Source organism: Vidua macroura, chromosome 11 (genome assembly GCF_024509145.1).
Source record: "Vidua macroura isolate BioBank_ID:100142 chromosome 11, ASM2450914v1, whole genome shotgun sequence".
Taxonomy (NCBI): Eukaryota; Metazoa; Chordata; class Aves; order Passeriformes; family Viduidae; genus Vidua; species Vidua macroura.
This window is the reverse complement of record NC_071581.1, coordinates 18,514,457-18,537,654: the sequence shown is the minus strand read 5'-3', so window position 1 is coordinate 18,537,654 and position 23,198 is coordinate 18,514,457. Positions and strand designations below refer to the sequence as shown.

Sequence of the window (23,198 nt, the reverse complement as noted above, 5' to 3'; positions counted from 1 at the left end):
TTGTGTGCACTTAACCACAGGCCATCACTTAATTAGACTGGTGCCTTTGAAGCCTGGACTTTGTACGAGTGGGCTCCCACCCAGGCTATACACGATGGTTATGGCAGCCTCAGACAGTTCCCAACCACATCACACAAAAAAAGCACAGTGCAAGTGGTATTAATTAGCTATTTTGGTCTCAAGAACAATGCACTATTGATTGGTAATTGTTCTATTGACCCCCTTGGTTTCTGCTGTTTCTAAATTCTAGATTAATGGAAACCAGGATATAGCAAAATAAAATGGAATCTAAACCCATTTTTTTCCCTTTTTTAATTAAAAAAAAAAAAAACCTGCACAAAAAGCAAGCTCATTTTGAACAAAATAGTATCAAAGATTCTCAGATGCAAAAGTTACATTGTTAAGACAAATCTGGAGGACATACAAAGAGTTAAAACAAGCAAGCAATTAGTTTCTACTTAATATTCCCCATACAAAAAAAATAGGATATTTCTAGAATATAAAGTAATTAGGAAAACAAAACAAAATATTTACATGATGTTTTGGTAAAAAATGCTGCTTTCTGTGGTTGCACTGACAATAATTGTATTTTCAGTGAGCACTATAAATAGGTGCTAACAGAAAATAGGGAAAACCTATTCAGTGGAGAACCTCAGAGAGCAAAACCAGTAGGGAAACATAGAAGAAAAAATTTAATTTTAGAAGTTCCTTCAATCAACAGCTGAATCATTTGTTCAGTTAACTTGGGTCTTTTTTTGCTTACGAAATAATTGCATTCTCATTATAATTTCCTTCTACTTATTCATTATCTGAGTTTCTATTTGTTGCTGTTGGGTTGATCAGCTTTCAAGCAATTCGCTGCCTGAAGACTGTGCTTTGCTTGACCATATGAGCTGCACAGCACCATTTTTTCATCCTAACTGGGTGAAAGCAGAAGCATTTCCCAGATGAACAGCAGCACAGGGTCTACTCAGCACACAGTACCAACCATGCCCAACTGGAACATTCAACCCAAGATAGTAGCAACACTTTTATAATTAAACAAAAATTTAAAATCAGAGAAAAAAAAAGGGGCGAAGAGAAAAAAAGAATCAGCTGCCAAGATGAGCTAAACCACAGGAAGGCCCTATAAAAATAGCAGGAGGACAAAGTCATTTAAGCAAGCCTCTTCACACACTCTTCTCATGCTGACGTAGTGTGGAATTTCGGAATTAGTCAGCACTGGCTCCTGCTCTGAGTCTCAGGCTGCAGAGCACTTACCTGAGTTGACCACAGGTTCAGCTGCTTGAGCGAAGGCAGTTTGATGAGGTGCTCAGCACAAGCACTTGTCACATTGGTAAAGGCCAGGCTGAGGTTTTCCAGATTCCCAAAAGATCCCGAGCTTAGCAGGCGGGCCAGGTCTGCATCCTGAAAGCAGACAGGAGATTGGGAAGAGAGATTGTGGATGCCCAGCCTGGAAGTGTGTGGTGTCACCGATACTGGTAACCAGAGCGAGTTGCACAACTGCTCCACTTGTTTACAGTAACAGAGAACCACACAGAGCAGTTTCTGTTTGTTTGGCAAGCAGCTGGGCTCTTGTGGCAGTGTTGCTTCACACACCCTGGGAAAAATTTGTCCAGACATTAGGACAAAAATGTCCTTTGCGTGTGTATCCTTATGAGACACAAAGGCTTCAGTGTCAAAGCAAATGCTGAACATCATGAAGATTTAATATCATGAAGATTTAACATCATGAAGATTTAACCACGAGGTCCAGGACCCACCTGTGCCCAGCACCATTACCTGGCCTCAGTGAAGTTAGTCTGGGTTTGCAGCAAGCTTAAATGCAATAGTGCTGGGTCTCTTTGAGACTTCCATGACTAAAATCCAGAACTGGACATTGTGAAGTTTGCCTTTGTAATGCAAAACTCTGTCCCCAGAGCAGATTCTGAGCATTCCAAATCTGAGCAGCACTCTAAATGTGACAGCCTGCTTCTGGTGTTGGAAACTGCTGCACAGACCCAAAAGCAGAATTGTGCCTTTAGTTGTGTAAACTCCAGTTGTGTTGACAGAGCAGGTGGAATGGCTCCCCACTCAACTGCCCAAAACCACTGTGCCACATAGCAAACATAAATCAAGTATTTAAATATGGAAAGACAAAGGTGTTTTTCTATTGACATTGATTAACTTACTGTGGACTTGGATGGCAGTGTTAACCTTGTGGGGCCACCTTTTCTTTGCTGTAAAAGAGAAGACATTTTGGTCAAACAAGCTGCCATTCTACATTTCAGACTCACTGAAGTACAGCAAGCTCCTCACTAGCGCTAACCCTGCTCCCATTTCGAAGCTTCCTGCCAGCCCTTCCACCTCATCCCTGCTTCCCCTGCCCTGAGTGTGCCTGCTGCTGCCCAGGGGACACCCACTAACCACAGCTAAGTGGGTCTTCATGCCATTTGTCTGCTTCAGCCTGCCAGCCTTTGGCTACTTTCACTTTAAAGGAAACACCTTTAAAATGCTGGGCAAAGTGAGCAAAGGGGGGCACAGCTGATAAAAACATTTGCTTGATTCCAAAAAAAGCATCTACTTTTCATGCTGGGAGAAAGGGTTAAAGACAAATATAAGAGGGAAGAGGAAGTTTGTGGGTACATTTGCCTAGGTGAAAAAGTGCTAATGCGAGCAGGTCCATTTTAAATCTCTAGGTCCTCTCTTTAAAATCAGGAAGACTCTTTTTCTTTAGGCTTTAGTTCTGAGAACTAGACCTAAAGACCATCTCAGTGAAATGCTGTGAATGCCAGAGCATTCAGAAATGCTGGCCAGCACCAGAACCATTTGCTACTCATATGTCAAAAGGTGGCAGAATTTGACAAGCTGACTTGTAAGATCTTGAGACAGCAGGGTTTCACCTTTATTCCTTCACACAGATCCTAAGCAGGTTATTGAATATCATTCATAAACATAGTATGGGATTAGTCACGTCAGTAAATATCACACAGTATATATATTCACAGTAAAATCCTCTGAGGACTGCTCCCATCCTGTTGTTAACTGGGAATTTCACACCCTGCTTGTCTTTCTTTTGTACCTCCATTTGTGGAGAGCACAGAGCCCAACGTGCTATGGCAATATGTGCAGGGTGACATACCAGCTCCTTTAACTCCCTCTGCCTCTCACACAGCTGTTCATACATTCTCTTTCCCACGTCTGTGCTTTCCAGGGTGGAGATGATCTGGAGCTGGGTGTCGTTATTGTCAATGATGTTGTATTCCAGCATCAAACACAAAATCTAGCAGCAGAACAAAAGGAGAGTGGTCAGTGCAGGGTTTTCATTCCATTTCTTTCAAATATCCTAATTACACTGGGCACGGTAGTTTAAATTCCTGGGTAAGTTTTTAGAGCATGCAATAAGGAGGTTAGATTAGAGGATATAATAGCAATATTTATGCCACTTCCATCACATGAAATTAATTTTTATTTGTAAAGAATGAAGTGTAATCTCCAAAAGCCAGCCTGTGTATCCTGCCCCCCCATTAGTGCTCACGCCTTCTGACTGAGAGGTGCAATTATTTGCATCAGACCTGGAGATGGCTCCATGCCCTCTCCAGAACAGGTACAATCGATCCAGTATTTCCAGGTCCACGGGCTGGGCTGGGCATTGGCAGAGCTGGGACATTGCACAGCAGCAGCAGCAGTGCCAAGCAGCTCCTCAAGGGCCAGATTTTCCATCCCTCAGTGCTGGGGCTTCTGTGCAAGCAGAACACGTGTGAGGTGCACCCAGCCCACGAGGCAGGATGGGTAAAGGGCACAGAGGCTCCAAGAGAAGATGCTGGGAGCTCACTGCTGTGGGCCAGGACATCCCTCACCCCACTGGGAACACACCCAGCTCACCCTGGGGAAGGGACTGCCAGGAGCAAGTCAGATCCCAAGGGGATGATTCCAGTGGGTCACACAGATTTAGGACACAAGCTGCCCCTCCATGCTGCCTTTCCTTTTCAGCTATGTATCATGCCATTGCAATTAAAATGCAAAGCTTTTATTCCCTCCACAATTTCAATTATTTTTAATGAAGAAAAAAGAATCCAGAAACATTATATTCAAATGCATGCAGCATGCTCCTTTATTTACTGGATTCAATTAGCATGTAAAAATCTAAGTCAATGAAAAACTGTAACTCCTTCCATCTATTCATCCATCCTCTTTCTGCTGATAATGACATTTATGAAGAACTTTATCTTAAGAAACCCAGAAAAATATGTATAAACTATTAGCACAACAAAAATAACAAATCATAAGCATAAAAAATGTGCATTAATGCAAGCAAATAAGGTTTTATATAGGCACTTCCTGTGCACTGCTCATTTTGCAGGTGGCAAGACAAGAATCAGGCATTTCATCATGGAAAAGCCTTGTGGTTGTGAATTGTGATCTCTCACCACAGCCTACCACCACGGCCATTTATTTCCCATCCTAACTTCTCCAGCTGCATTACAGCAAACAACCTCTTTGTCCAAAAATTCATGCACCCACCTTTCATTTCATTCACCCTCCTATCTACAGAACAACAATATTCTGTTCTCCTTAGTTCAGAGAAACACAACCACCCACTGCTGGTGTTTAACACAGCACAAACCTGACCCCTGCTAGAGCCAGTTCTGGGAAAGGCAGTGTGAACCTCAACACTGCCCATAAACCTCTACAACCACATGTTTTTAGGGCTTACCTCTACCATTGTCTGGTTACCCCTCAAAGCCAGCAGCATGCAAGGTCCCAATTTATTTTCAGCCAGCGAAAGCAGGAATTTCTTTGTTTTATAGCAGGATCCCATTAAAATATGAACCTATTCAAGAAACAGAGGTAAAATTAGGGGTGTAGGCTTAAGAAACACATATACCTCTGGAAGGGATATTGTTAAGCAGTCAAAAAGTGATAAATATTTGCAATTAACCTAAAGGAATGAAGGCTCTCTTTACAATTAGGGCTGCAGTGTCTCAACAGCTTTGCTGCTGAATGGAAGTGACTTTTCAAAGAAGGTGATGCCCAGCAAGATCTGAGGGAGTGGGAAGTTTTACTCCATAAAGGAGCCCAGCTGACAGCCTGATAGAGGCTCCCCAGAAAGCATCAGAGCAGCTGTGCAATTGCCCCCATTCCCAGTAACCTGATGAACCCAGCCCCGGGGGAACCACCGGGGATTTTGCTGTCGCATCTGTTTGCGCTTGGGTTTCTCTGGAAGTGCCAGCTGGGGAGCAGGGGCTGCGTGGGCCGGGTGTCTAGGTAAAAGGCAGTGCTGCTGGCAATCTGCTGGCCTTGGATAAGGGGTGGTGACAGACAAAATCACCTGTTCAGGAAGAACAGACAGGACATGACTGAGGAAGGAAGGAAGGAAGGACTGCTTTAAGAAAATCTGACAGTCCTGAGCACTAACTCAGACATGACTTCATGGGTTTTCATGCTCTTGGACCACTATCCTGCTTTCTCTTTTGCTCAGTTTTCCCTGAAAGGAAAGAACTGCTGAGAACATGCCCTGAGTGACACTCCTTCGAGTCCTTGAGCTGACAAAACTGTTGTGCAGACTCTATGAAAGCTCCAGAAAGCACCATCTGATATCACATAGTAATGCCTATGGCAGGAATGCAAAGCCACTTGTACAAATCAAATATGTCTCTTCTCAGAAAATAAGTTGGTCATATTATTTCCAACGTAGAAGCCTTAGAGATTAAATGCAGGAAGTCTGGGTTCATAGAAGAAAGTCTTATTTCATAACCCAGATGGCTGATTCACCATTTGCTGCAGAGCACTACGTGAGAATTTGCATTTTCCAACAGCCTAGGCAGAAGAGCTCCATTATGTGGACTCAACAACAGCACTACCCTATAATAACCTTGTAAATACATTCTGCCCCCATGGGCTCATGCCCCCCATGAGCACCCCTGGCTCATGGCATTGCCTGCACTTTGTTCAATACTGCTAAAGTATCACAACCATGCCATGATCAGGTCAATTCTGTGAATCATGGCTTCATTATCAGCAAGCTCTTTAGAAAAACAGAAAATCTTTTATTCCTTAAGCATCCATCAGCTTAGGTGGCCTTTAAAAATGTGAACCTCCAGGCCAAAAGAGATTTAATTTCATGCAGTTTTCATTAAGTTTTTTTAGAGGTTTTCTTGAGCAATGGAAAATACTGACACTGACAGTAAAGTAACATTAGGTGCATCTCAGAACAGGGTGTTTTTCCAACTTTATGGTTAGTCGTTAGAGCTCTTTAAGTATTTATCAACATCCTTGCAAAGGGCACAGATTACTGCATATTAATGTGTGTTAGCATTGTGCTTTCTCATGCACGCCATCTCCTGATGCTCATAAATATCCTGAAGGCTCTCAGGAGAAATGATACAGTTCTGAAGAAATTTTCTTTTCAAAGATAAAAGACAGATGATCAGTGAAGAGGGGTGAAACCTTTTGTAAACACTCTTCTTCCATTATCAGTTTCAGAGGTAACTGATTGTCTGAATTTAAGGGTATAGACAGACATTGATGTTCTTTTCATCCCAAAATGTTCAGCATGTGGGAGATGCACAAAGCATAGAGAGTCACTTCACCATGTACCCAAAGCCAACTTCAACAGATGTTTTCCCCCTTACCAGGGAAAGGCAGTAATATAATTTCCACCTTACTTGGTTTGTGGAGAATTAATACAGCGAGAGACCTACGTGACTTGACCCAGGTTGCACAGGAAGACAGTGCTTAAATCTCATCACTGATTAAAACCTGTTATTTTCTGTCTAGCCCTTCTCAGAGTTACAAAAGAAACTGCTGAAAATGGAATGCTGGTTTCTAATTACACCTCTTCACAACAATGTAATTGGGCAGAGACACTGATAACACCTTTTATATCTATCCATCCATCCCTTGATTAAACAAATGTATCTGTTGGTTTTAAATTCCAGGGTAGCCTATAAATGTAAACTATAGGTGTGGATGTACAGAAGAATCTGTCTCCCAGTTTTCCATGTTCCCTGAGAGAGTTTTTTATACAGACAGACAAAGACAGATATTTATAAATACAGAAATACATACATACACACAAGCTTGGTTTGTGTATTACACTACCAGTGAGAAAACACACCAAGGTTCAAAAAGAGAACAGTAATGTGCTAACCAAACTGTGACCGCAAGGGAGGTCGATGGATTTGGTGGCAGAAAGTTCTGGATTTTCTGGTGAACACTCATGGTTAACAAAATCGTGATTTTGGTAATTTTTTGACAAAGACAAGTAACTGACCACCAGGCATTAGTTACTAATTGCAGAATTTCTAAACTCACATTACTGCAGACACCTACCATACTGGCAAAGAGCTCTCCATCATCGTCACAGGCCACTCCCCCAGGGCTGTAGAGCTGGAACCAGCCGTCTTTGCCAGCCCTCACACTCAGCAAACACGAGTGGACCTGCCAAGAAGTGAACACATTGGGAAGGTTACAGTTCCTGCCAATAACCACCAGCATCTCCCACACTGGGCCAAAAGTAACTGCAAAACCAGGGACTGCTGCAAATCTCATGGTTAATATTCCAATCTACAGAGCTGCAGACCAGTCTCCACTCCCAGAATCCATTTTTTCAGTATAACCAAGAGGGAAGCTGCTTCAGCCTTTACTGCATGACCCTTTTCATTCCCTTTACACAAATCCAACATGAAATGGCTCTAATCTAGAGCAGCTCCTTTCACTTGGAAAAAAAAGAAAAAAAACACCATCAAAAAACAAACAAAAGAACCCCACAAATTTCTCAGCTTCTGTCATTTTCCCCCTGTCCTCCCAGCATGTGTGTCTATACATCTGATGTGATCTGCATACCAAATGTGCTGGCTGATGGCTTGCTCATTCCAATCATTAACAATTCTTATAACTCCTGCTCTAATAATATTTGACCAGAGTCAGGGTGAAGGAAATCCACAGGGAAAACTCAACAGGGATACATAACACGGAAGCTGCACTGGAAAACTGGCACCAGTGAGCAACCATTAGTCTAAATTTGGCCCACTGTAGAGATGACTATATTTAGTCCCACAATTTAATAGAGAAGTCATAATTAAGCTTTATTTTTTCCTTTTCTTTTTTTTCCTTCACTTGAAGAAACAGATGTTCCATTTCAATTTTTGAGGTGTGTGTGTGTGGGTGGTAAATTCTTTCCTTTGGGCACAGAACTCTAGGGACAGATGAAATCCTGGTGCCATTCTAGGACAAGAAAGTCTCTTCTGACACGGGTAACTGCTGCTCACAAGATCTAAACCCATGAGAATGAGGAGTTCTGGGCAGTGATGATACAGCTTCACCCACAGTTTGAGGGAGCTTTCTTGCCTTTATGCCAAAAGCAAGAATCACTGTGGGTGAGAGGTTCCCTGTGACTCAGCCAAAGCTGGTGATGCTGAGCAGGCTCTGAGTGCAGCTCCGAGGCAGCAGGCACCACGAGGCTGCAGCAACACTCTCACCCCAGTAACACACTCCCACCCCTTTCTGCTGCCAATTCATGAGAATTACGGTCATTTGCACACAACAGAGCTGAAACACAGCTACACAAAACCTGCTATTTTGTAAGCTGCGTGGATCCATGGATTTTGCTTCCATTTTTTTTTAGTATGGAAGATGAAAAGCTCTGAGTGATCCCCAGAGAGGGTGAAAATCTTGCTGGTCTGCAGTTTACTGCAGAACAAGGACATCAGCTGATGCCAGACAAGGAGGTGACAACACATAAACCTTACACATAAACCACCCTGAGTGGCCACTACTACTTAGAGCCCTAGGCAGAGTAAAACCACACCGTGTTTTGGAACAAACTACTTAAGGAGAGATCTGAACAAGTGCAGTTGCAATCCCTCCAACTAATGCTCTGTGTAAACTGCCAACAAACTCACTTCTTGCCTCGGGTCTTCTGCAAATCTCTGAATCACATATTTCAGCTCCCTGGAAAAAATAAGAGTAAGAAGGACAAGCTGCTGATTGCAGTATTTGCACAGGTATCACATTTCTCTTGAGTAACACCTAAAATTATATATATTAATGGACTTTAGAGAGAAACACGTTGAACTCCTTCCACAGAAAGGACATATAATGCCTAAAAGTGATTACCAAGGACAGTGTCTGCTCACAATAACCTAGAAAATGTTTCAGAGATGTGCACTGACAAACTCCTTTGTAAATTCTATCAGCACCCAGTGGCTTTAGTCCTTGGGCTCCTGCTAGCACAATAAATTACAAAGAGAACTTTTTATTGCTACAGAACATGCCTACAGCCCTTTACAGATAAAAGCCATTAGAGACACAATACTGAATAATGCATCGCTGCTATTATTGACTAATACAAGAATTTATTCAATAAAACAAAGGAGCCCAGAAACTTACTTTGTGAATTTCTCATGTGCGAGAGCCCTGAAATTCAAAACAGAAGAGTATGAGGATCTGAGAGAAAGGAGAGAGGGGGGAAAAAAGCCCAAAAAACCAAACAAGCACTTTTCAGTTCTTTCCAGATAATAAAAGGACTTGCTAAGCAACTGCAGCACATAAGACAGAAAAAAAAGTTTCAAAAAAATCAGATAAAGTCTCTTTCATTAACCTAGAAGGGAAAATTACTTGGAACAAATCTTGTAGCTTTTCTTGAGTCTGTCTTAGACAAGAGTCTGACTAATGTCAGTAGGAGCTTTGGGTCAGAAGAAAGTAAAAGACTTACAATGCCATTATATAATTACAGAGTTTTGCCTACCTCCAAGAGCCAGGTGTATTCTTTAATTGCAAGGCAATTAGGGTATGGTCGCAGCTAATTAGCATCATACATGAGTAAAGCAATTAATGGTCATTTTGTGAAGTGCCTTGGATCAGGCTATGGTTTACAGCTCCCCCAAGACTCACGTTTGACTTAATGATGTCTCTGTTACCTATCTCCAAGCTCTCACTGTAGCCCAGGTAACCTGGCATGGAGGATTAGACCTCTGTGATTCAAGACATCAGGTCATCAGGGGATGTGACAAGCTAGCAAATTGTACAATTACAGGTTGCAATTTTTGTCTGTGGAGGTCTGCACTTTATAAACACCACTGTTCATTAACAGGCTTCCGAGGGAGCTCGGCTGATCCATAGGGCAGCTTCTTCATTTAATGCAGAACACAAATGACAGGAGTCTCTGTGACGCCAGTAAAGCATCCTCCCCCACTAAATTTCTCACTTTGCTCTCCTCCTCACCAGCTTTTCTCCCCTTCCTGTCTGCCTGTCTCTAGTTAACTGTATTTTCTTTTCAGGATCATCTGAGAGAAATGGGGAAGGAAGTCGAACGTGGGGAGGGCTTCACATCCCTCTGCATCAGCCAAAATCAGCTTCAGTTTCTAAATCAATACTAGAGGCACAAAGCTCCTATTACCATCACTTTTTACTTGACGTATATTTCACCATAAAAAAACAGTAACAAGAACAAGCCAGTAAAAAGACAGTGCAAACTCACTCCTTGGGAAATGGGATAGGTTGAAGCAAGCTGGCCAGGGCTGGTCTCCAGTCATCATAATCTGACCTGCAAAATGAACATTTTGTTAATAGGTTACCAGGTTTTAAGTATGGTTTGCCAACAGTTAGTTCAAGGAGTTAAAAGCTTTTTACTGTGGGCACCAACACCCTTTCTGGTTTACTGAAGCACTCTCAAAATCTACAGTGACATTTCCCTTTCCATTTCCAGCACATTCTCCATTGAGACACAATAAATCTGGTATTTACAGTAACCTCCAGAGAGGCCTTCTTTATGTCAACTCAAAGACATTTGCTGTTTATGAAACCTGTTGACATTTAATTACTAAGTAATACTTTCATGTAAGTTGGTAGAGCAATTACCAGGCCACTGCTATTTAAAGCTCTTCTCTACATTTAACTGGAAATTTTCTTTGCTATAAGACAGAAGCCCATTAGCAAAAACAGAGATGCCCCCAAATCCATTTCTGACACAAAACCCACCAGCCAAAGCCCAGACCCTGGCTCTCAGTCCCATTAGTACCAACGAGTACACACAGAAGTGAATCTCACATGGACTGATACACCTGGGGATGTCTGCAGAAACAACGCCTGCCACCTCCTCTTAGTGCTGCTACCTTTTGGATTTCAGTGTTAAAAACCAGAGTATTGGCTGCAGCTTACTGGAAACTTGGCACAAAAGTGTGGTGTGTCTTTGGGAAGGAACGAAGTGTAATGTTCTCAAATGGACAGTATCTACTGATAGCATTACAGACAGACAACATACGCACAGGAACTGTTCCAAAAGAATGCAGTTTTGCAAAGGGAAACTTCTAGCTCAGAGAAATTGAAGATGGATGCATTTCCAAAAGTCTCATCCATCTTTTGAACCACAAAACCCAGAAATGTCCATGAACTAGTAATACACATGATGTTGGACAATCCACAAAGATGTGTTCACAGACAGAAAATTTAAATGCATGAGCAGGGTTCTCTTAAGAAGCAACATGCAGAGAAGTTTTACCTGAATGGAGAATTGTGATGTAAAAATCAACCAGGGAAGCAGTTATCACTTGCCCAAGAGCAGTATGAGTTCAGGTTACACAATGTGTGCTATGTCATGCAAGCAACCAACCCATGAGGACCACTGTGACCTGAAAGTGGTTTAGTGCATTAAGAACCAGAAGAGCACATGTGAAGTTACAGTAATCCAAAAAAGAAACCTCGTGCCCATGCCAGTTGTGCTAAAAGCCAGTGAACTTAATTTTCTCCTCCATGAAAAATTCTGTTCTACTAGGGCCAACTCTGAGACAAGGGGTGTCTCACAAACCTGAAGTGAGTGTGAGTCAGTGGCAGCAAGAGCACTTTGTGATCACCTATTCACAAGGTTCTTTCCAGAGACAACAAGTCCCTCACCTGCTTAGCCACTGAACAAATAAGGAAGATGATCAACTCTGTTTAATGTCTCAGAACAGCAAGACATGAAGCAGGACTTCATTACAGGGGTTGTTTTTCCATTTAGTCAGTGTAAAGTGAGTATCATGACACACCTAAGGATGGGGCTTGTCACATAAACTGAAATAATGGAAGGAAACCTCTGACACAGCACCTCTAAGATGAGCTTTCTGGGTTCTTTCAACAAAGCTCTGATTAATTAAAGCTATCTACAAGATTATTCATTGTTTCTGACCTACAGACACATTGAATGGGTCAGTGACACAGAACTCTGGCCTGTGTTCAGGTTCAGCTAAAAGTCTCTTGTTAAAATGCCAGGTTTCTTGTAGGAAAGAACTGATGCAACCTATCTATAGCTGCAGCCCTGAGAAGTGCCACAGGTCTTACCACGTTTGTCAGGTGTGAGAACATAGTCCAGACATTTTGTTTTATTTAAATGTACATACCCTTTAGAAATTCCTAGCTGATTTTATTCTAAGAACAACACATTTTATTGGTAAATAAAAACAGCACTAAAAGCAGATTTTTAAGCAGGGGAGACTCAGAAGTGAAAACCTGAGTTAGAAAATCCAGAGGTGTTAAAGGTGCTTCATACCACATGAGATACAGCACCTACAAATCTTTTCTAACAGAAGGTTAACAGCTGAGAGCCACTTTGAGGCTTAGCTCCTGTGACATCCCAGGCTAAGTGTTACACCACTGAAGTTCCTTCTTGAGCAATCTGGAGAGTTGTGATTACTAATAATATGAACCAATCAACTTTTCATGGCTGAGCTTCAAAGGAAATTGCAAGAGTAAGAAAAAAGTTGTTTTGCAATGGAATGAAACTGCAGACAGAATGGGACAGTATCACTGACTTTTCTCAAAGCTGGGGAGCAGGGCAGGCCTGTGAGAGGGCAGTGAAAAGAAATCAGTCTGCTTCCCCAGCAGAAGGAAGAAAGAAAGAAAGAAAGGAAGGAAACCATCTCCTATTGAAATATATAAAATTTGGTTGCATGAGTGGGACCTGAACATAAAATCTGCACAGCCTGTAATCCCTTCAATCTGAGCTAGGAAACATGAAACAAACACAGCACAAGAATAAAACTAAACTACTTATTAAAAGCCCACAGTGTTTCTCCTCCTCCCACCTATTCCCTTTTCAAAAACATTTTCCTTCTGTCTGTGCTCATCTCATCTACACTCTTCTTTCATTTCAGACAGTTCCTTTTTTCTTTTCTTTTTTTTTTCCTTTTTCTTTTTTTTTTTTTTTTTTTTTCAGTCCATTCAAAGCTCCAGCACAAGACAGAAGTGTTTGAAGCATTGAAAGAAAGGGAGATGGATTAGTTCTGGCTGCAGTTAACAACCACTGCAATGAGCCAGACAAAGAGGCTGGGCCAGGAGAAGGAGGGAGCACAGAGCTACAGGGAGATCCTGGGACAGCGCCTGTGACAAACTCCCTTCGCAGCTCGTCCAAGGGCGCTGGGCTCAACACTCATCACACAGCTCAGATCCCAGGACTGGCCTGATGAAAGGGGGAGAACAGCTCCCTGGCTCTGATTTTTGCAGGATTTGCAATTCTAGGTGAGCAGCACAGCAGCCAGGCTGCAGCCCGACCCGCGGGTTCCCAGAAGCGCGTGGGGGTCGCGGGGCCAGGCGGTGACAGATCAGAGCCATCACCTGCCACTGCATACAGCCTCCCTCACCCTGAAACTGTCCCAGGGGACTGGCCAGGGCACAGAACAACCATATTAATTAAATAATCCCTGACTGCAGTGACTTTGCCTCTGGGCCATCATCGCTCTTGGCCTGCCAACATAATACATTTTCCTTCCCCGGGATCACCTTTCACCAAAATGAAAACCTGCCCGCACGTCATGTGCGGCACAAACAATCCAAAACACACGAGCAGCCCAGGGCAACCTCGATAAACATGACATAGGATAATCCACTTGGGATATTCAGAGCATGCCACTGACCTATTGGGGAATGCAGAGCAGCCAGGGGAAGCTCCAGTGGATGCTCGTGTTTGGAAAGCTGTGGCTCTCATCTCTGAGACACTGCAAGCCCCAAGTCCTCAGGGTTTGGGGGAAATGAAGAGACAAGAGCAACTACTGGGAAGCAGCTTCTTCTCCAGACTGAGCAGACTGACAAGGTAACCTCTGTTGTCAGATATGTCAATATGACCATACCTCCAGACATGTACCTGATCCCTTCTTTCCCTGGCTCTAGGTTCAATTCCCTGAATTGTATGACATCAGGTTTAGCTCAGGGTGCCAGGACAGGCTGAGAAAAAGCCTCATCAGACTCCTTGTCAATACAAGGCACAAACCTCCTATCTGCAAAACACTGAGGTGCCTTTTCATGCTCAACCTTCTGTTGAGATGGGCTTGTTTGGCTTTTTCAAAAGAAGAAAATTTAGCACTATTGCAACCCTAGAAAGGTTCTGCCCTGACTGCTGAGAACAGAAATGGGCTCCACTGCTCACAGTTGGCATGGAAGCATCAGGAAACAGCAACACAAGGTTGCCCAAAACAGGTTGTGACACTGGCCCCAGAGAGGGGTACAAGAGTCTGGACATCTGGACGGACCCTTGCCACTACAGGCAGCCATGGAAACAAAAAAATAACACAGACAAAGGGTAACAGTTTATGATACAACACCAACAGAGCTTCCCCAAGAGGGGTCTCACAACCAGCTGACCTAGATTTCACTGCAGACAGTTTAAGGGTCTTCCCACCCCCTGGAACCAGTGGGGTCCTTCAGGTGGAAGAAAACTTTGAAGTTCTCCAGCCCAAGGAGTGGACACACAGACCCTTCTACTGCAACTTTCTTTAACCATGGTTGTTCTATTCAAGTACAACTCTGTACTGTACAAGACATTCCCAAATGCATGGAAACATTAACATGCAAGTAGGAGCTGGGCAATGCCGAGCTGTTCTCAGAGCCTCTAATTTAATATGATGAACAGAAATTTTTCAATTAACTTAGTGCATTTTCTACGCACCAGTTTAAAACTTGTAGCATTCAGGAGACACTGGCTGCTGTCAGTAACACTATCAGAGTCCAGAATGAGTTACAGAATATTGACACAGAAGTTTGATCCACTTTTGACTGCAGGACCAAAATACTGTGTTACCCTAGAGACTGTGTCTCCTTTAAAATCTGCCCAGACTTTGGGTCATCTGCCAAGATCTTCAAAATCATGATTTTCTATTTCCCTTTAGTATGCAATAATTGTGTTTTGTTACTCAACTACATTAGAAAAAGGGTCAAAGATGTTCTAGGTGCTGTAAGAGCCCCACAGACAAACTTTCTAAACTGCCCTTTTAGCTTTCTGTGCAAAAAGTGAAGTATTACAGAGATTGTTAAATAACATCTTCATTGCTATTAGAAGTGAGTGTTTCTCCCAAAAAGTAAGCACTGTGTAAGAGTTAGGTGAACAATAAAATGTCCTCTGTTGAGAATTCTTATTTACTAGACTTCCAATAATTAAAATTTGCCTAAATAAATTACTCCCTGCTGCCCTAAGTTAATTATGTAAAAAAGATATCATCCATGGTGACTCTCTTGTTTTGAAGATGATACTGAGTCAGACACCTAAAAGAACAATCAAACTTAATGCTAAGCAACTTATTTATGTTTGGCTTACCATTCCTACTAATAAGAACATTATTTTACTGAATGCCCGCTGAGAGCTCAGCTCCTGGATAACAGTTGTTTTATAATTAATGTTTTCTTCCTACTGGCATGTTCTTCAACTCTCTTTCTTCATATTCTCAGATTTTCAAAGTACAGTAATAGTATTTCATGCAACAGAAACCCTTTGTTCAGAAAGAGCTAGAGCATGAAAGTAATCAGCATCACAACAGCATTATCTTGTATTTTTGGTAATAACTACAAGTCCTTCTAAAATGCTTTTCCATCACTGGTTTCAGCATTAAAAAAAAACCAACATTGAAAATCTTTACCTATAGTTTACAAATAAGGAAAATGAGGCATTTAAAAGTGACTTATCTAAGACCTCCCGGTGAGCCAGTGGCAGAATGAGGAGCAAGCAGATTCTGCATTACTGCTTTCAGGCACCCAAAAGATCAAGGGATGAACAGGAATGGAAGGGAACTCAAATGAGTGGAGCTACAGCCAGAGCTCTGCCTTAGGAGCTGCCCTATATTCTCATAGGTTGTGATTTCCCAAGCAGGGTGTGGGCTCTGGCACTCTGAGGAGAGTTGCAGTTTTATGTTATCACTGGTCCCTCACTCCGCACATCCTGTGGGTTTCACCTTTCACAACTCCTGTTGTACAAGCATAAAAAGGGCCCAAAGCTGCCCCACACCTACAACACCTCTAACAGTAAAACATTCCTATTTTCATTGCTGCTGCTAAACAACTTGATTTTTAAAAAGATAGGAAACGCATCAAAAAAAATAGATTATTTTAAGGTATGGAGTGAAACGAGCTCTTTGTGTAGCAAATTAAATGGGAATTGGGACCTGGCATATCAAATGTTTAAAAGTGGAGAGACTGTGAGGAAGAACATGCCCATTTGTGAATTTGTTTATAAGTGTGTGTCAGCTGCATGATGAAACCAAAACCGTCAATGCTTAGTGAGTCAGCATCCAAACCAGCATCAGGACTGGGAGAGTGCTCAGTGTTTATGGAAAACAGGGAGAGTCAAGGGGACAGGAATAAATACATGACATGTTTAATGTAGCACCTGGGTGCGTGGAGACTTAGAAGCCCCCAGATGAAGCAAACTCAGATGCTGTGCTTTTTTTAATGCAATCATTTTTAAAGGCAGAAGAACCTAGGCCACAGGGGAAAAAAAATATACAAAATTAGCCTTCACAGCAACTTCCTGCTCAAGAATCTAATGGGAACAGTATCTGGTGTTCACTTGTCCTGTCTCCAGTTTTGAATGAGTGCTTAAGCAACTGCAAGTCAGCTGTGTAGTGAGTGGAAAAGTGATGCTGCAAATCTGTACTATGTATTTTGAAAAAAAAGAAACTGTGGGACAAAAACCTTCACAAAATCCTCCACCACAGCACTTTGACTTCATTTTATTCCTTGAGAGTGTACCCCCCGATGTGCATTTGTCTGCAGTGTAGGCACATGCTCACGGTTTACAGAACAGTCCAGATTTCACCCACGTCTTGGATTCTAGAAAGTTCAACTATGACTTCATTAGGCCTTACACTGTTTAAAAATAATTAATATAGAAGTTTAACAGTTTGCCACAAAACATACTGCAACTCCGAGCTAGCTGTCAAAGTCAACAAAGTTGTTTTATCGCACTTCGATTACAAGTTCCCATTCTGCAGCCCACCTTTTCTGTTATTCCTTTTCCTTTATTTATCCTTTATTAAAACAAAGCCTTTCCTGAAGGACATTTTCCTTTATATTCCTGTTTAAGATATTCAGGAGATTTGCCTGCCAGTTGCAGGCAAATTTTGCCACCATTTGCTGCCATTTTGCAGGCAAATGTTGCCACCATTTTGTGGCAAAGACTTATTTGAACACCCAGGGTCTAATACAGGTCTGCTGCACCAAAGCAACTGGACAGAGACTCCACTCTAACACAAGCAAATCTGAATAACTCATAAAACTTCTACAAGCACAAGACGGGAGAACATCTAAGTGAACAACAATGACAGTATCCAACTCCTGCAAACGTCAGGGCAGTGGTGCTGCCTATCACTGCACAGACCTGCCTGTTCTGGCTCTGTCTCAGGCAATCCCAAGAGCCCTAGAGGAAACAAATAGGTTTTTTTGTTTATTTTTGGTGGCCAAGAACAAAAAGAGAAACCACTGGCACCAACATCCCGTCTTCTGTAAAATGCCTGAGGCTCAATGTACAAATAAGCTTTCCATTTTCATCTTCCTACTAATGCTATTTTTAGAACATCTTGGCAGTGCCAGATGCCTCTTTCAAAGGCTGGACTCTCCAGAGCTGGAGTTAAGATTTATAACCATGTGCTGGCTCGGCACAGATGTTGAAGACAACAGGCCTGTGGGAAAAGCCCCCCCCCCCCCCCGCCCAACGTTAAGATGACATTGTTCTAAAAGCTGTTCAAAATAGTCACTCACAGCATCTTGAGTATTTCCACGTAGCAGCCCAGGATCCTGTCTGCCTGGGCACTCAGCTCGATGCTCATGGTGCTGCAGGTGGGGCTGACCATCAGGCAGTCGATGAGGTTGGGCTCGCTGTCGTTGCCAACGCCGGCTGTCATCTTCTGGTTGGCCGTGTTGTTGCGCTCCACCTCCACGTGGATCTCGTTGGAAGTGACAATAACTGGTTTGAGACGGGATTCAGTCAAGGTGGCCTCCTGAGAGACCAGGTCAGGACTCGTGTGAAGAAGGCGGAGGGGGAGATTGGGCTTTCGGTCACACTGCTGCTGGCAGCCATTCCGAATTTCCTTCAGGCTTGGCGAGTTGTCCCGACTGAATTTCAGAAAGAAACAAATCACTTCAGTAGCCAGACATACCAGCAGAGAGCAGGAGAGAGAGTGCAACACTGAGAAGCCACGATTTTTTGCCATTTCCCACTGCACTTCACCCCAGCCCACCGGATGGCTTTCTTCTGTGCAATCGGATTACTAAAATCAATTAAAAACATTAAAAGGCTCCAACAGGACTGCTCTGCAGCCCCTATTTGACAAAGACTTGAGCTTTTCATTACTCTAATTGACAGAGTTTAGTCTAAAGGTGAACTTTCCTGTCCAAGTCGTGCAAAGCTGTAACAGAATCCATGCCCAAGTATGTATCTGGCTATAGTACATGCCCAGACATTTGTCTGCAGCCCTCGTGTCTGGAATTTGTGTTGGACACTGAGCAGCCCCTGTCCGTGCTCTACCATGAGGAAAGTCAGATAGGCATAAACAAACAGGAAACATAGCAGAGGGGAACCCTCAGTGTCTACTGGAAACTGGCTCGTGTGTCAAGAACTGCGGCGTCTATTTTGCAGCGAGGAGGAATCAGATTTTCCACAATAACGGAGACAGCCTTGTGAAACCAGCTCGGGTTCAAAGCTCCAGATACACAGGGATTTGCACAGAACCTTTCCTTCAAGGTCTCACTCCTGCCCTTCCTCATTCCCTTGGTGAGCACCAGGGAAGGAAGGTTCAGCTTCTCTCAGGTTTTCAAGCACACCCATCCCACGCTGATCCTGTCTGTGAAGAACACGTGGTCAGCTGGGAATTCATACTGACCTGTTGATGAATTCCTCGTAACAGGAATAAATGGCAGCTAAGCACACAGCTACGAGATTTGGCAGGACCCTGGGATGTGGGCATTGTCCCGTTGGACCATGCATGCTGGGAAACAAAAAAACAAGATTATGTCATTGCAAGCAAGATTCCTGTGGGCAAAACCAGTCAGACAGAATGAGGTGACAGAGCTGGATAGGCATCCTTGGGGGATCTTCAGAAGGGCCATAACAGAGAGATATTTTAACCCTGTAAATCCAGTGGCCCTACTTATGAACAAGGGTAAGCTGAATCATCGATTTAATTGATGTGGTATCCCTGAAGTCCTCCCCAAATCTCACACTTGAGTGGGCATGATGAGCTTGGAAGTTAATTTGAATCATTCTGCAGAGGCTTTGAGTCTAAATGTACATGAAGAACATACGCACAGCAAAGTCCATCAGCTTGCAGTGCAGAATTAGGCAGAAAACCCTAGACTTATCTGAGAACTAGCATTTTGAAAAAGAGCCTTCAGCAACACTGCCTGATGGGCTTTTGATTTATTTGTTTATTTGCCAGTACAAAAAGCACCAGCTACTGTTAACAACCAGTAAAGCAGGGCTGGGAGAAGTAACACACCAAAGCATTGACACAGGATTGGAAATACACCATAAATTAAATGTAACTAACCTGTGAATAAACTTCTTCACCACCTCCATTCCAGCATTCAGCTCATTCAGAGACAGAATGTACTCCTGAGTAAAGAGGCGCAACCGAGGGCACTTCCCAAAATCCTGTCCAAGAAGGAGAGACTCAGTGAAGATGGTGAATGCACATGGAAACTGTAGGTTTTCAAAAGAATCCAGCTCAAGCACAACTGAATTCACATTGCTATAATGCTGACAAGCTTCAAGAGAAGAGCATCTCTGTACACTGAAGTAATGCTCTCCCCACTAATAATGACAGCGTTTCCAATCTCTCCTTTATACCCACTTTGAAAACAAGGTTCTGTATAATGAACCAAACAGCTAAAAACCAAAACATCTCACCTATACTTATGTTTGTTTTGCAGTTTTCACTTAATATTTTGATTTTGAGATACGTTTTTTATTTGGCGCTTTTGTTTCCACTCCTAACTGCAGATTTTTAGAAATAAAACTCAAAAAAATATTATTTCCATTTTTGGCATGGGTATCTATTCTGGTTTTAGAGAAAATGATTTTGACATGCTATCAATACGCAATCAAGTACAAAACCAGAGATCAGTTTTTTGCCACGGATTTTACTCCAGCTATGCTGTGAATTTGACAGGTGAGCTCAAGAGTCACTTTCTTTAAATCCTGCAGTCAGAGAGGCACCTGCTAACTGAAATCCTGCATCCCCTCACATCACCTGCTATTTTTAGATGTGAAAGGAGTAAATTCTGCTGTCTGGTGAGTGTTACTCCACAGCACATTTCCTCACATTTACACAGGTGTAACCTTATTACACAGGTGTTGCAGAACTACAGAGTTGAATTTCCAAGTGGGGAACAAGGTCCACTGAGGACAAACAAGCACTCCCAACTATTCCTCCAGCAGCTGCCTGTGGAAGTTATCCTGAAAAAAATACATGGCAACTGAAATGTTAAAGAAATGCCACAAATGGTAATGAACTAGTGGTGGTCTGCAAAAGGGATGATAAACTCCCAGAGCACTGAAACCTTCTGCTAAATCATTTTGGTTTCAGGCACTTCTGTAGAACAACCTGTATTAATACCAGGTAAGTTTTACAGCCAGAGAAAATGACCAAAAACTTGACAACAAGTTTAGGCTGAGCAATGTCTCTTTCAAGCCCTAAATGTCACTGCTGGTACTGAATGGCTGCCTGGTAACTTCACCCAGCAAAGGGACCGTGGGCAATTCCACATCATTACAATTAACATCATTAAACTTTTAACAGCTCCTTCTGGCAACTTGATCCAAGGGGCAGGATCAAGGAGACCATGTGTGCTTCATAGAACATTTAATTAATTTCATGAACATGCCTTGCAAGACAGCTTTTGCAACTGCAATTTGCTTATGAAAGTTTTCAGCCTGTCTAGGTGTCCTAACTGAAGCTGGACTCAAAGTCCAAGAGATCATAAAGAGGATGTCACTGCCAACCTTTGTAAAATAAAATATCTCTCTAAATTTAATATATCACATACCAAGCACAGAACAATACACACCACCATCACTGTTTGCTCAAAAAAAATAAAAAGAAAAAAGAAGGAAGGGTTTATATTCAAACATTTGGGCTGAGCCTACAAACAGCTAAAACCCAAATGTCTGGGAGGTTGCTGAGCACTCCTCAAATAACTCAGCACACAACAGCCTCCAGTCCTGCATGTAACCAGTATTATCACCAAGACAAAAACCCACCCTGGTTCTTCTGAGATGTTAAAATCAGAGATAAATGAGACACTCTTTCCCCATTTTATAGGTAGAAAACAGGGGAGCAAAACTTGTTGGAAATTTTCAAAGGCCACAGAACAAACTGGAGGCAAAGGTGGGAAGAGCCAGCTCAGTCTCCTGCCCCAAGGACTGCACAGGGCCTCCTGAGGTGATGAAGTTTAGTGTCCCCCTAAAGAGTAACTTAATTTATGTGCACACACAGACACACACACACACATTCTCTAAAGCACTATTCAGTACAGAAGTCCCCAGAGAGTGGTAAAGTGCCCAAATCCACTCCAATTAATACCTGACACCATAAATTCTCCAACTACACACTGCGGTACAGACATGTTGATTTTCAATCTGCAAATGTTAAGTATGGTAAATATACCCAATTCTCTGAAGCTAACCAAATACAAGCATTACACTATGCATTTAGATTTTATTTGAGACCCCTCAAGAGCTCTGGATGCTTTAAAAAAAAAATCAGTCTGGAATCCAAGAATAACATTTACAGAATATTTCACTGAACACTACAGAATATTCAAAAATGTTTACATGTCTGCAGAGTGCTGGCACAGAGCCAGGAATATGACCTTTTTGCCATCTTGGGCTTTCTACCTAGTTCTGTAAACTCAGGGAGTTAAATAATAAGATTGGGAAAATAAGAAATATGAAGTGTTTTCTACTGGGTTCATGCTAATCACAGCATGACAACGGATGATCTCTAAAATTATATGTTAGTGAAAAGAAGTTGATTATGAAGTTACAGAGGTTCATCCTTGAGCTCACAGCCAAATCAACTGCCTTAAATATTTGATTTTATTTATTTGTTATTCTTTGCCACTGCATTGTGAAGTAAAACTTCTTCACGTAACTTCAAAACATTGGCAGGAAACTTAGTATGCCACAAAAGCTGGAGAGCTGGTAAATATCCCAGACCTCTATTAGGAAAGTAATATGGACCATGTAAGAACATTTTCAGAAATTGGGGGAGGGGAATCTGGTCTACAGGGTGGAAAGCAAAGCAGGGCATATATTTCAAACACTGACAAGGAATTGATCAGCAATGAGAAGAGAGAAAGCCTGGGTAAGAACAGCCATAAAATGACAGAGTACCTAAATCCTGTAATGAGGAAACCAAGGTAAGAACTCACTGGACATGGTCTAAAGAAAAATGGAAACCAAGAGGGCTGGTGGTGTCTTACAGAAAAAGTGTTGAGGGCTGAGCTCAAAATGAACAAAGTTCCCATTCTGCTTTTGTTATTTATTTGATTTTAAACTGTTTTAACTGCAAGGATGGCATGCAGGGAGTAAATAAGGAGCCAAGGGCCAGGTGGGAATGAGCTGGAGCTGCATATGCTGGCACTGCTGCCAAAAGAAACATCCCTCAAAAGATGGCTTTGCTTAGATGTTTTTGAGGATCCCACAGAAAGCTTATTAGCTCTGCACTGATGAAGTAACACACAATTACATGCAGCATTCACACTTTGGGGGGCAGATTTAGATACAACAGCACATGACAGGCAATAGAGCAGCTGCTGATCACAAAAGGTGTGGCAGTAAAACTTCTCCAAACTGCTGGAGCTCCCGTGGCACGTGCACTCACCATGTTGTGTTTGAGAATCCTCTGCACCACTGGGGTGAACACCTCGATCACCACCATGGACCGCGGGCGCTCTCGGCAGTGCTGGAAGGAGCAACA

At 42.6% G+C, this 23,198-nt stretch overlaps 1 protein-coding gene across 2 annotated transcripts in view; it reads right to left on the bottom strand.

Moving 5' to 3' along the window:
* The window catches only part of CMIP (c-Maf inducing protein), a 130,653-nt gene that overhangs the window by 6,286 nt on the left and 101,169 nt on the right, over window positions 1–23,198 (bottom strand). For both annotated transcript variants that reach the window (XM_053987198.1, XM_053987199.1), the window contains exons 7-18: window positions 23,103–23,183; window positions 19,767–19,870; window positions 19,101–19,205; window positions 17,980–18,333; window positions 10,463–10,528; window positions 9,373–9,399; window positions 8,886–8,934; window positions 7,315–7,422; window positions 4,697–4,813; window positions 3,122–3,262; window positions 2,172–2,219; window positions 1,261–1,407 (exon numbers count right to left, since the gene is read on the bottom strand). In XM_053987198.1, coding sequence (XP_053843173.1) covers window positions 1,261–1,407; window positions 2,172–2,219; window positions 3,122–3,262; window positions 4,697–4,813; window positions 7,315–7,422; window positions 8,886–8,934; window positions 9,373–9,399; window positions 10,463–10,528; window positions 17,980–18,333; window positions 19,101–19,205; window positions 19,767–19,870; window positions 23,103–23,183 — 1,347 coding nt within the window. The remainder of the gene's footprint in view (window positions 1–1,260; window positions 1,408–2,171; window positions 2,220–3,121; window positions 3,263–4,696; window positions 4,814–7,314; window positions 7,423–8,885; window positions 8,935–9,372; window positions 9,400–10,462; window positions 10,529–17,979; window positions 18,334–19,100; window positions 19,206–19,766; window positions 19,871–23,102; window positions 23,184–23,198) is intronic.